Source organism: Alosa alosa, chromosome 10 (assembly GCF_017589495.1).
Source record: "Alosa alosa isolate M-15738 ecotype Scorff River chromosome 10, AALO_Geno_1.1, whole genome shotgun sequence".
Classification (NCBI taxonomy): Eukaryota; Metazoa; Chordata; class Actinopteri; order Clupeiformes; family Clupeidae; genus Alosa; species Alosa alosa.
The window spans coordinates 32,285,113-32,298,475 of record NC_063198.1 but is presented as its reverse complement, the minus strand read 5'-3'; the positions used below and the strand labels follow the sequence as shown (position 1 = coordinate 32,298,475).

At 43.3% G+C, this 13,363-nt stretch overlaps 1 protein-coding gene across 1 annotated transcript in view; it reads left to right on the top strand.

The window, feature by feature from the left end:
- Positions 1 to 13,363, top strand: part of LOC125302369 (calcium/calmodulin-dependent protein kinase type 1-like) — a 39,287-nt gene that overhangs the window by 729 nt on the left and 25,195 nt on the right. Inside the window, 2 exon segments of the mRNA XM_048255525.1 lie at positions 1,114 to 1,126; positions 4,642 to 4,758. Coding sequence (XP_048111482.1) covers positions 1,116 to 1,126; positions 4,642 to 4,758 — 128 coding nt within the window. The 5' untranslated portion in view covers positions 1,114 to 1,115.

Genomic DNA, 13,363 nt, shown 5'->3' with positions numbered 1-13,363 from the left:
TGATGTTCTGCGGTAAACAGTGTGAAGGAGAACCACTGAGCACTGGTCAAGATTAGAACAGGTTTTCTTGTGGCTATCCCTAGTTGCATACTTACATACATCTTGGGAATGTGTGCCGAAGGGAATTCTTTATTCTCTGTATGTTCCATTTGATCAGTTAACACATTGCCATTTTACTGTCTGATCATAACAGCATGATTAAATGCACCAGGGCATGTGGCCTAGATCTTGCCCAGATGTGACTATTGATTGAACTCTGTTGTGCCTGATTATATTTTTGTTTTTAAATGACTGGAACTGGCAGCCAAGTAAAATGTGGTCTTGGTTGCTCAGCCCTATAGGTTTATGGTATGGTAAACCTCTTTAAGCATTGCCTTTGCATTTTTTAGGGCCACACCTGGTCAGCCTGGGGGTGTAGGCCTACATAAGGTGACTAAGTCTGGCGCAGAGGAGACCTCTCCCGAGTTTACTGACCTCATGACTAAAACCTGTTCTCATGGCTTTTGCAAGCACTGCTGTGCACAAATCATCACTTAACTAAATGTAGAACGCCTCTCAATCAGGAACCGATCCTTATCTGCCATTGCCGCAGATAAGAGGACAATAAAACAGTGTAAAATGCCCAAAGATGGTGTCGGTGTGTCATGAACCGCAGATGTTGCTGACTGGTTTGGTCTTTGGACTTGTTTTAAATTCAAGAAGACAGAGGTGTACATTAAAAATAGAATATAAAAAAAAGGAAAAAGGTGTCATATTCCCAGATTGAGCTTGAGAGGGAAGGCTCTGTGTTTCCAGCTATGTCAGTCGATGTTCGAAAGTGAAAGTATTTTCCTAATGGCAGATGTCAGCTGCATTGTTGTGCCTTGTTCGGCCCGGCAGTGAAACCGTGCATGCACAGTGTCTCCCACATCCTGTCGGAACGCGAGCACCGTGGTGTCACGCTTAAAAAGGGAGGTCCCGAAGTGCTGCTGCAGGGTGTCGCAAAAGCTGGCCCAGGCCAGCCACTGTGTGTGTCACAGGTTGTCATGATCAAGGCACGGCTCCGGTCGCCCCCGACCCAGCCAGGTAAAGGTGGTTGTGTCACTTTCTGTGTGTCTTCTGTTCACCGCACAGCAATGGGAAACCAGTGAGTATCACGTTCCTCTATATGTCATTTACACAATCCGTATGAGAATGTTGCATGCACAATAACTGTAGATATTGTAGTTGATGTGTCGAAGTCTTTATCCGGTTGTTTCGATTAACTGCTTAAAGACAGTCGTCTGTGTTGGTCGGTTCCTCACATATCCTGGTTGACAATCAATCCTCTCCAGCTCCGGTTCCTTATGTATAGCTCAACCTGCATGCTCTCTTCTCAAACGATTGTTCCTCTGCCCATTACCCATGAACCAAATCCAGAACAATCTGTGCCTGTGTTTTTTCCCATTGATTTTATCACTCAAGCGCACCTCTCTTGTCTCATGAATGTTCATCTCTGTGCCCGTTCCAAACTTTATTTTCTTCTTCAGTCAAGGTGAAATATTTGCTGACAAAATACCCTTGAGTTCTTAGCATGTTAGCATCCACAGTGTTGCATTTGGTTGCAAGGATCACAGTCTCAAGGGAAAAACATGTCAAAACAGGAACATCATCAGGAATCTGTTTGGCATTCATATCCTTGGCTGGACGTTGCACTGACCCAGCATGCTCAATGTGTCCAGGGGACAAGCAGTAATCATGAATGTCAGAGTGCTGTTGTATTTACAACTGTGTTAAAAGGACACGATTGCCATGCTGATCTTGATGTTCACATGGTTCTTGTGTTCTTCACTGATGTTCTCATGACACTGGCATAAGGTAAGATTTGTGCAGGAAAAAAATGTGCTAGCTGTGACCAATCTAGAACGTCAGTTACATCTTGTCAATTATCTTGAAGTTAATATTTCAGTCAATATACACTCAGGTGTACGAAAGAACTTGGAGAGTGTGTTGTCAGTGCACTTCTGTGGTATAATAATTTTAAACGTATCAGTGTGTGCATTTTTACTATTACCATTGTGTGAAACTATATTTTTTCTCCTTTAATAACCTGACCCAAAGGGGGTTTACATTGTACAGCTTGCAGGCCAGTGAGTTTGAAGAAGTCATGCTATTTCGTTATTTCCTGTGTGAACATTACAGGTTAAATTTAGGCCCAGTTGTGGTCTTGAACACAGTGCAGGCTTTTGTAGTACATTCTTGGTTCCTCGTCTTGCTTCTTACCAAGTTGCTTTAGCGAAAGGATTGCAAAAAATGGCCTGCAACGTCCTCCACCACTTTTAAGAAGGAATCAGCCCTCCACAGGGCTGTGTTATGCAGCGGCGGAGAGGAGAGGGATAAACTCATTACATTACATTACATTTGGCTGATGCATTTTTAGCCGAAGCGACTAACAACATGGTAAACAGGTTAAGCTTTTTAAAGCAATTCTCTCAACAATTCAAACATTCAACTCATAAGAAGTGTGTGTGTGTCTGTGTGTGTGTCAGACCCAAATGACAAAAATAAATAGTGCACCTGTCGCTTTTGTGTGCGGGTACAGTTTAGTTTTGCAGTTTCCGTGGTTCCTTTCTTGGGTTGCCATGGAAACTTTCACAGCTCCAGTCTGAAGGAGAGCCTTGGACCGCCAAGTGCACTTCTACAGTGGCAGTGTGGCCAACATTTTACTGATGCCTGCTTTCCTCTCATAGGGACAGGATGAATCCTTAGCCCAACCAAATATCTCCAAATTTCAGCCTACCTTGTTTTATTTAGTGCAAATCTGAGTACAAGCCTGTCTACTTCCACATCCATGGAGGGCATTGTCTGCAAAAAGTTGGATCAAAAAGTGTCTATCTATCTATCTATCTATCTATCTATCTATCTATCTATCTATAAGGCGTACTTTCTGATAGACAGTTCAAATCGATTTAAACAGCTTGTCAAACTGTGAAATGAGGCCAGAGTTGCTAAATGAGTAGATATTTTGTTTGTTGAAGACCAGGAGTCTGTGCACCATGACTCAGTCTTAGCCCTGACACCTTTAAATGTGTTGCACCCAGTAGACTTGGCACGACTATATCCGTCAGCTATACACAGAAGAAGTTCTGATAGACACTGTGCGATTGTTCTTGGAGTTGTTCCATTGGCCGGAGTTGTTGTAGCCCATTAGTCGACATGTAGGTTGTCAGGTTGTTGCTAAAAATGGGCACAAATTGAAAGGTTAGGCTATGTATTTGTGAAGTATAGTCTAGCCAGTCACAGTAAAAATAATTCAGTGGAAATGCATTCCAGTTGCTGCAATTGGAAACAACTGTAATCCATGCATTTCCACGGAATTATTTTTGGAATTTGATCCCTTATCATACCTGTTAGTTGGTACTCGATGCTCGACTTATCGTGACTAAATTCAAGATGGCGGCGAACGGTAAACTTCCTGAAGGTACTGTCTGTATAAATCGTCTTGTAAATAAACTACCAGTGCTTTTTCAAAGTTCTCAATGTCCCGTTTTAAATGTCAGGGCCCTCGGAAGTCTACCAATGAAGTGTGGAGCTACTTTGAGACTCGTAAATGGTGTAAAACAGTGATTTATTTGCATGGCTTGTCCAATGCCCGAGACACCCCCATTGAAATCTTGTTGGTAGCATTGGCTAACTAGCACCAGATTTCGGAGTGCAGGGGACAAGCCGAGATGAGCTATGAGACAAAAGTTCACACTCGGTATCATGTTTCAACACACTTTAGGTCAATACCACACCAAACTTCTCCTTTAATACTCATTTTTATACAAACCAAGACGGCGGATTCCTACAGAAGCACAAGCACCCACACCATAAGTGTAAACAGTGTTGTAAAGCTGCGTGTACAAATCCACTTGGAGCTCCAGTGGAATTTTGATTTGCGACGAGAATTATCGGTCTAACCGTTGATGCAGGAAAACACCCTTGGGTCAGTTTTAATGCAGAAAAAATCTCTTGGGTCAATTTTCGGAATTACACTTTAAGTGTCCTGGTAGAACTTTTAATTTCCTTATCTACCTAACTTTTGAAAAACATGCTGATATCTGACAGGAGTGGTTTTCAATAGTCAGGTGATGATAGTTGGGGTCGTAAAGTACTATGCATAGCAAGCAAAAATAAATATATGAACCTAAATGTTTCTTACAGCATGATATAGTCTATTACGATTGCATTGTACCCCTTATATGTCCAGTTAACCTGTAGACACATCTCACATGTTGACCAAAGATAAGAGAAGAGGTCTCATTTTCTGTCCTGGCTTTCTGGACAAAAAGCCTTCCTGGATGAAAACTTGGTTTGCAGCATTCCTTTAGCTATTTAAGCTTTTGGTGTCATTCCATTAAAATTCACAGCTCAATTTAAAAGAGTGACTTGCATTAAGTGCTTCTGCTCAGGGAAAAGACTAGAGGCTATTCTCTATCTGAGCCATACCGTATAGCTTTGCCAGGACTCTATCTGCTTGAGATGTTGTGTATTTCAATGACCAGTTTGGAAGTTTACTTTAACAGAAATGAACACCTGTAATTCTGCCCGTCTATACACTGCAGGTGCCCAGATACCCCACTGCAGGTGCCCAGATACCCCACTGTTCATGTCATTTCTTCTTTTTCATATTCTTTTCAGCTTTCCTGTAGTTGATCGTAACAACAGGAAAATGCCCTTGGGTCAAGATGGACACTCATGGAAAAAGAAAACATGTGACATCAAGGAGATGTATGACTTTAAAGATGTTCTTGGGACGTAAGTACAATATTTAGACCTTACATTTCAACTAATACTATACTAAAAATGCCCATAAAATTTGTCCACAAAATGTTCTCAATGTCCTCTGTATATCCACATAACATAACCACATACGTTCTGAACTTCTTCAGTGGTGACGTCAAGATCAGAACTGTATGTTTGAAAGCTTGAAAGGCCTGTATGTGTGTCGTGACATTCTGCATTCTACGATTTGGATTAAAAAGCGAATGTGGAAGAACTCTGAATGGTGCCTAACACATCTAGAAAAAGGAGAAGGAGAATGTGATGCTTTAATGGCCCACTTGAGATCAGGGGCCAGTGACAGTTTTAAGAAGTTGCAGATGCAGCAGGACTACTTTTAGCCGTTTACTCCGAAGATGGGGGCCTTCTTCTGGGTGACATTGCTGGCCTGTTTCTTGGGTGGATGTGTGAACTGACCCTTCCATGGAAGTCCGTGGGGAAGAGCCGAGTGGGATTTCTGGGGCTCCCGAAATTCCAGGGGGGAGAGAGATAGCCATGATGGGGATGGAATCTTCCCAGAGTCGAGCGGCCCGAGAAACCAGACCCTCCTCCCTTCAGAGGTCCAGAGAGAGAGAGAGAGAGAGAGACAGAGACAGAGAGACTGGTGGTGCAGACAGAAGGAAATATGTGTCTGTGAGGGGGAAAAGTTCAGCTTACTTCAGTTTATCCTTTCCACTCCGTTCTGGGCAGTTTAACTGGCAGTTAACAACTTTTCTACAGATGAACTTCTTCAGGGATGATAGTTTTTTTCCATATTACAAACTTGTGTTACTTACTCTTTATATCCCCACTACACTGTTGTAGTGCATGTATATGTTCTATGTATTTTTTGTGTCTTTGTTGATGTCCTGTCGTGAGCATACTGAAGCAACTTGCACTGAGTTTATGGCAATAAAGTATTGAATCTTGAACAAAACTAGATGAAATTTAAGGTTTTCTTTCATGTTTTATAAGATCATGTCCAAAGACACCTTTGCAGCAAATAATGAGAAGAAACAAATAAGGGACTGAATTTACTTTAGAATTCAAGAAAGGCCATCTTCCATTTGTAATACTTGGAACTGTTGTCTTTTTCCTTATTTGTATAAGGGATATATATTCCCATGGTTGGTGAGCATTTAAGTCCCATTCCTTGTTTAATGATATCTTCCAAGCCAATCTGTACTGGCCTTAAGCTGCAAATCTGTTTTCATAACAATCTGGAACATCTGGATTTGATATTGTGAGCTGAAAACCCCTCTGCTTTTCGGAATAGCCAAGATCAGACGAGGTGATTATTCGACAGATAGCCTTTGTGGTTTTTTCTGCCATTTTTTTCCTATCTCCATTGTCTTCCCGTGTCCAGGCTGTTTATGGAAAGATCACTGCCTCACAGCATTGCTCAGCTGCGAGTTCATCGTGGGCTGGTTGTCTTGGCAACAGGTGGAGACACTTTCCATATGGACTATAACAGTTGCTATGGAAACAAAGTTTTTATTTTCTATTAATAATCTGGCTTGTGAATGTGCGACTGAATGGTTCAGTTTAGCCCTCCACTCAAACAGCGCGCTCTCATTCAACACTGCAAGTGCTTGATTCAGATTTGCTGATGACAGGCTCAGCTCTGCTAGGGGTGAAAGAATGAGGAATAAAGATGTAGTGCCCCCCCCCCCCCCACCCCACCCCACTGCTGCTACCCTAGGTGACCCGACACCCTAGTGCCTCATTTGCCCTCCTTATCTGCCCCACCTCTCTCTCTCTCTCTCTCTCTCTCTCTCTCTCTCTCTCTCTCTGGCAGTTGGCCCATGCATGTTGTCCTACACTCTGTCCTGTGGCTGAACGTGTCCGGGTGGCTGCTTGGAGCTGGACTGGGTTCCACAGTGCTTTGGAAATGGGCACACTGGGCACAATTTCAGAGGGATTAATAATATTGTTCATTTGGAAAAAGAAATGTTTATTCTCGAGTTTCTTGTTGATCTTGATACCATTGATCATTTCCAGCAGTGCACACTTGTTGTTTAAAGGTGTCTACACCATCACTAGAATAAACAATATCAGTAGTAGAGTAAACCAGTTTGTGGGAAAAAAGAGCCTCCATATCTCACAGATGCTTATCTACATCTATGTGACTCCATTTGTTCAGGATGGAGTGGCAGCGGTGTATAAATATTAGTTCTAGTGGCCACTAGATACATGTTGAGGATCACTGAGCTCTCTGGTCGAGGTCATTACACCTTTAGCTATATAATTTAGAGATTAGCAGAGACTTTGGAATGCATGGAAGTTTGTCGGCACGCCAAACGCAGTAGAACTGTTTGGGTCAGTTTTGGTTGCTCTTCTGATTTCTCTTCTTAAACTCTACTGTGTTGCTCTTCTGGCTGTGCAGAATGGAGCCTCGGCTTTGCGTGTACTCGACAGTAATTAAACCAGAGGAACAATTAACGGGGCACACAAAAGCGGCCCCATCGCAAAGCCATTGAGTGAGTTCTGTGTCTGTGTGTGTGTGTGTGTGTGTGTGTGTGTGTGTGTGTGTGTGTGTTTTCCGTGTGTGTGTTTTTTTATGTGTGTGTGCTCTCTTCACATTTCCCCATTCCCAGAGTGACTCATTCATCTAGCCAAGCCTTTTCAGCAGCCTAATGCATTCACGTTTGCCATTTTGCCCTGGACGTCCCCATGTTAGCGCTCCATCTGGCCCTGCATGTGTGCCGGTGCAGGAAGAGAAGTGCGGTCGGTCAGTCGGCTGTGAAGTGTGGGTATTAGTGGGAGTGGTGAAGCACAAGAGCAGGTATTGATTTTGGTCAGGGCTGTCGGCACAAATGTTTTCCTGCCCTCCTTAAATAGACAAGCAATCCTCTCGGAAATTGTGGGGCATTCTACGATTTAACCACCCCCACGTCTGCCTATAAGGGGGTGGAACCATGTCTGTTGGGGATAAAAAAAAAAAAAAAGAAATGAATGTCCTAAATACAGTGCACGTGAATCTAGTTTAGTGACACCCATTGTTAGAAACTGCTGTGTGCCTCTGGATTGACTTAAAGTGGATAAATGAGGTTGGAGTGTGAGGTGTCTGGATAAGGCTGAAAAATGAATGCCTCGCTGGCTAGGTCAGTGTTATTTTAGCAGAGTGGGTTTGCCCCTCATGGAGCTGTCTGATACCAGCAGCAATGTTTCCTGCCTGTGAAACGCTTGAACATCACAGCAGGAAATGCAGTATACTATTTAAATAGAGCTACTTTTGTGTCCAGAAGAGCCTGAAATGATACTGGTCATGTTTTGGCGACCTGATCAGCTATCTTCAGTCCTCACTCTATTAATATGTGTCCTGGGAAGCTTCATCTGAACTGAACAGCCATCAGCCACTGGATTAGAGGTAGTTAATCCAGGCGATTACCGGTAGTTATGCATATCAGACAATTGACCTTTCCTTTTTAACTGCACTGACAGAATCATATATTTGATGTTGCTTTAGAAGGTAGCTTTAGGATTATGGTTCTTCACATTGCAGGTCGGACATCACAATGTACGGGTAAGATTGTCCAGCTGAGTTTCTAAGGTCAACTCTATATTTAGAAACCAATCCATCACGACCCTTTAAGCACATTACTGGTGAATAATCGGTTGACTAATGTGTAAGCTATGGGTATATGTCAGGTTATATCAAACATCTCACCTGTAAAAAGCACACTTCTGAAAATAAAAATCTTCCTCATTACAAACAATGTGAAATCTGGGGGCAAAAAAATGAACAAAAAAAATCCATCCTATAATGACGGGGAAACGGCATTCATTAGCAGACGATCATGATTGCCAATAAAGCTGCCTGCAGATGTAGCACAGCTAGCTGATGCTAGTGATGACAGTTTAGGCTATTCTCCAGTGGACGTAGCTCGGCTGGCCGATGGTATTGATGAGAAAATGTAGTGTGTTTTCCAGTGGGTCATGCTGCCACAGACGAGCAGCGCGTCCGCGGATCTCAGTCGGTTGTGAGGGCGCTGGGTGCTGGAATCATCTGAAATCGATGGGGCTGATGGATCGGTGCAGTGCTTTTCTCGGTGTCTAATGGCGACGGCATGTTCAAGCCCTGCCCAGGCTCTGGCCAGCCTGCACCACTGGGATGGCCAGAGGAGGGAGAGCGCTTGGTAGGAGTCAGGCTGCAGTCCATTGTAGGTTTTTGCCATTTTGGTAGGGATGGCACAGCTGTCAGGCAGCAGTTTGTCTTTGGGTCACAAACGTTGAGCTCGTTTTAAGCTGTGCTTTTTGGTACATTGAGTTTCAGGGTTATTGAGTGTGCTTTCCCTCCCAACGGAAAGGTTAAGCTGGGATGGCCACTTGTTCTGGTGTTTTCAAGTTGTTCCCAGATCATGTACAATGTCCTTAATCTGCATATCTGCAGAGAGGTGTACCCAGACATTGTAAATCATGCTGACCTTTAGTGCTCCAAGTTATTTCCATTTGTAACCAAGCATTGGCGAGTCCATGGCAGTGACCATCCAGAACATTCTGTGTTTTTTCTCCACTTTCTTCTCGATGAGATGTTGATTAGATGTTGTTTGTCCATAGCCTACTGCCTGACTCATACGTTTGTTATTTCACTCCCTGGCACTCATCATGTTTTGAGTAGATGAGAGGCTCAACTTGGCTAAAGTTTGTCAGTGGTATATTTAGCCTGTATTGGTGGTGGGATCAGCCGTAATGGCTCCACAGTGCTTGACGTTGAGTGCTCACACAGAGAAGAGATGAATAGTTTTAATGGCTGTGCTTTGAACAGGGGGACGCCGACAATGCTATTGAGTTACCATACTGGAAAGAGGTCGTGTTTCATTGATTTGAAGCCTGTGAATGGAGCCTTGCAGTAATGGCACACAAATCGGCTTGGTGTCTTACCTGAGCTGGAGATCCTCAGAGGGTAGATCCTCAGAGAATACGCATCCAGTTGTTTTTTTTCAGGTCTGAGTGATTTGGATTCGAATCCAAGTGCAATCACGGTGGAATGAGTTGTTGTCCTGCATGTTTTTTGCAACAGCCATGTGCTTCAGCTGAACTCATACTGGTTGTTCGCAATGAAATGAGGTGCAACTGATCAAGCATATGATAATGAGGTGCAACTGATCAAGCATATGATAAACAGGTGCAACTGATCAAGCATATGATAATGAGGTGCAACTGATCAAGCATATGATAAACAGGTGCAACTGATCAAGCATATGATAATGAGGTGCAACTGATCAAGCATATGATAATGAGGTGCAACTGATCAAGCATATGATAAACAGGTGCAACTGATCAAGCATATGATAATGAGGTGCAACTGATCAAGCATATGATAAACAGGTGCAACTGATCAAGCATATGATAATGAGGTGCAACTGATCAAGCATATGATAATGAGGTGCAACTGATCAAGCATATGATAAACAGGTGCAACTGATCAAGCATATGATAATGAGGTGCAACTGATCAAGCATATGATAATGAGGTGCAACTGATCAAGCATATGATTGTTCCCAGGATTTCAAGGTGCGATCCTTTGTAATCCTTCTAGAGCAAATATTAACTGCTTATAATGAAACTACAGTGTGGCTTAAAACAAGTGCCTCTTTGCTTTTGATACAAACTCTAATGAAGGTGTGATGTTTGTCCCTGTTGCGTTCTCTGTGTAGTTTGCTCATGGTTAGTCCCAGGGTTCTGACTGTCTCTGCCCTCCACCACTCTGATGTGCTTTGCAGGGTGAATGAACTGTGAGCAGGTGTCCTTACCAGCATGGGAGACACACAGGAAGGTGCTCGAGGCCCCATCTATAATTCAGCCGTCATGCACACACACACACACACACACACACACACGCGCGCGCACACGCGCGCGCACACACACACACACCTAGCCACACAAACACACGCACACACACACACACACACACACACCTAGCCACACAAACACATGCGCGCACACCTAGCCACACACACACACACACACACACACTCAGACCCTTTGTCTCACGTGGAGCGCTCCCTCCCAAACTGTAGGAACCTTGCTGGCGCGCTACACAGCTTGGACATTCAAACGCATGCCAATGTGCCACATCTATATTCTGGCCTTTGTTTTTGGCAACGTGGAAAAGGTGGTGGCTTGGCTCTAGAATTATGAGCTAAGTCCATGAGCTGGTCCGGCCTCATTTTCATGACACAGCGCTACAAAAATAGCAGTGATAGCTCCTGCTGTGTTTATGCACACTGACAGTCCACCACCATCACCCTCAGTTTTACTTGTTATACAAACTGTGTTCTATCTCTCCAGTAAAGCCCTATGAGATTCCATTATAGGAATGTACATTCCCTGATATGAATTTTTTTTAGCCATAGTGGTTTGTCTCTGACGGACATGTCTTGGCAGCAAAATTATGGGGCAATTAATTTGCCGGGACTTGCACCTGAGGTTTTACCTGTTCCTAATGCCTTAATTTTCCTACAACCCCAAATCAGAAAAAGTTGGGATGTTGTGTAAAATGCAAATAAAAACAGAATGTGATATACATTATATATACACGAGGTATAGTTGTGTAAACCCGTATTGAAGAGCTAAAGGGACATAGACAACATATCAAATGCAGAAAGTGAATATTTCATGAAAAATATATGTTCATTTTAAATTTGATGCCAGCAACATGTTGGGACAGGGAATCTGGGGTCTGTAGAGATTTTTGCTGCCCTTTTCCTGACCCTGGACCGGTACAGGTCCTGGATGGAGGGAAGGTCAGCTCCAATGATCTTCTCTGCAGTCCTAATTGTCCATTGCAGTCTGGCCCTGTCCCGTTTGGTGGCAGACCCAAACCAGACAGTGAGGTGCAGATGACCGACTGAATGATGGCTGAGTAGAAAGTGGTCAACAGCTCCTTAGGCAGATGAATGAGTGATGAACCTCTACATCTTTACTTCTTAAGAGACTGCCTCTCTGGGATGCTCTTTTTCATATCCAATCATGTCACCAGTTATCCTAATTAGTTGTGAATATTCCTCCTTTTGTTTTCTTTATCATTACACATCTTTTCCAGCATTTTGTTGCCCCCGTCCCAACTTTTTTTGAAACGTGTTTCTGTTATGAAATTTAAAATTGACATATCTTTTCCATGAAATAGTCAAATTAGTCATTTTCAACATTTGATATGTTGTCTGTGTCCTTTTTGAAACTAAATATGAGTTCACAAGATTTGCAGATTATTACATTCTTTTTTTTTATTTGAATTTTACACAATGTCCAAACTTTTGCTGATTTGGGGTTGTACAAATCCCACATGAGAAGCCCCAGAGGAAAGGACCTTGTCCCTAAATGGAAATTCTTACTTGCTGACAAAACACAGCTTACTTGGTTCTCTTTGAGTCGAGCACTTAACCATCCCAGTAGAGATGGACAATAACTGTGGGGGGGGGGGGCTGCTTTTATTTTAGTGTTCTCACTGGAACCGGAGTGTTCTGTGGAGTGTTCTGTGGCAGTGTGGGTTCCGTGTTGACAGAGCATAGATAGCAGGGTTGTGCAACATTCCAGAATTGAATTGAAACTGGCTCTTAAATTCCAATTCAATTCTTGAATTTCACTTGCACTTCAATTGAGGTAGCAAACAGGAAGCAGAATTGCAATTCGAATTTTGCACAACCCTGATAGATAGGACCGTTCCCACTGGTTGTTCATCACCTGTTGGCATTCTGAGAGGACTATTAGTAGAGATGGACCTGCATGTCAAGAAGGTACCAGGAAGTCAGCACTAGAGTTGTTTACAGGTACAGTCACCATTGTTTAGATAACAGGAAAATCCAGAGGCGGCCATCCTAAGAACTTAAACTCAAGAACTTAGACTGCTTGTTTTTTAGAGTCTGCTGCAACAATTGTTCATGTGCCCTAATGTCTGGTCTTTAGGTCTTTGTACATCTTCCAGGAAGAATTTTAGCACAGAAGAAAAGAAAAAAGAAGAAAGAAGGAGATCTGTGCAAAACAGACAAAACATTTTCAAAAGGGCGAATATAGAAGGATCCCTTGGTATCTTACATTTAGTCTTCCCAAGACCTTTCTGCATTCCCTAAACCATACATGAAAGAACATGCTGAACTGCAGGGTTCTCAATTGTTCCCTTCTGACATCATTTTCATCCTTGATGTTTTGTACGTGCCCTGTGTTCGGCGCGTAGGCAGCCCATCAGGACGAACCGACACTTTAAAGCGGGTCACCCCCACAGCTTTTCCCCTCGACTTTGAAATCCAAAGGTCCACATCATGGGAACCGCAATTAGCAGTGCACACATTGGCTTTAGCTGTATCGCTAAAAGCAGTACAACCCAGTGGCTACTATTAGATGGTCACTTGTTTGTCCTCTGCGGAGAGGACTTGGTTGTTGCTTTGCCTGTGGTTGACCATTGGGCCGCGGCTCATTTGGCTCTTCCTGGAGGTTCCCAGCTGTTTTGAGTCTATCACCGAAACCAAGCCCTTGACAGCCCCCTTCCCTTCCTGTTGCTAAATACGATGGCAGCCAGACAGACAGTGGCAGGAAATGAGGCTGATCTGGTGGTGACAATTATTGCATGGTGATGAACGGCTTAGCTAACTGGACTAAGCTG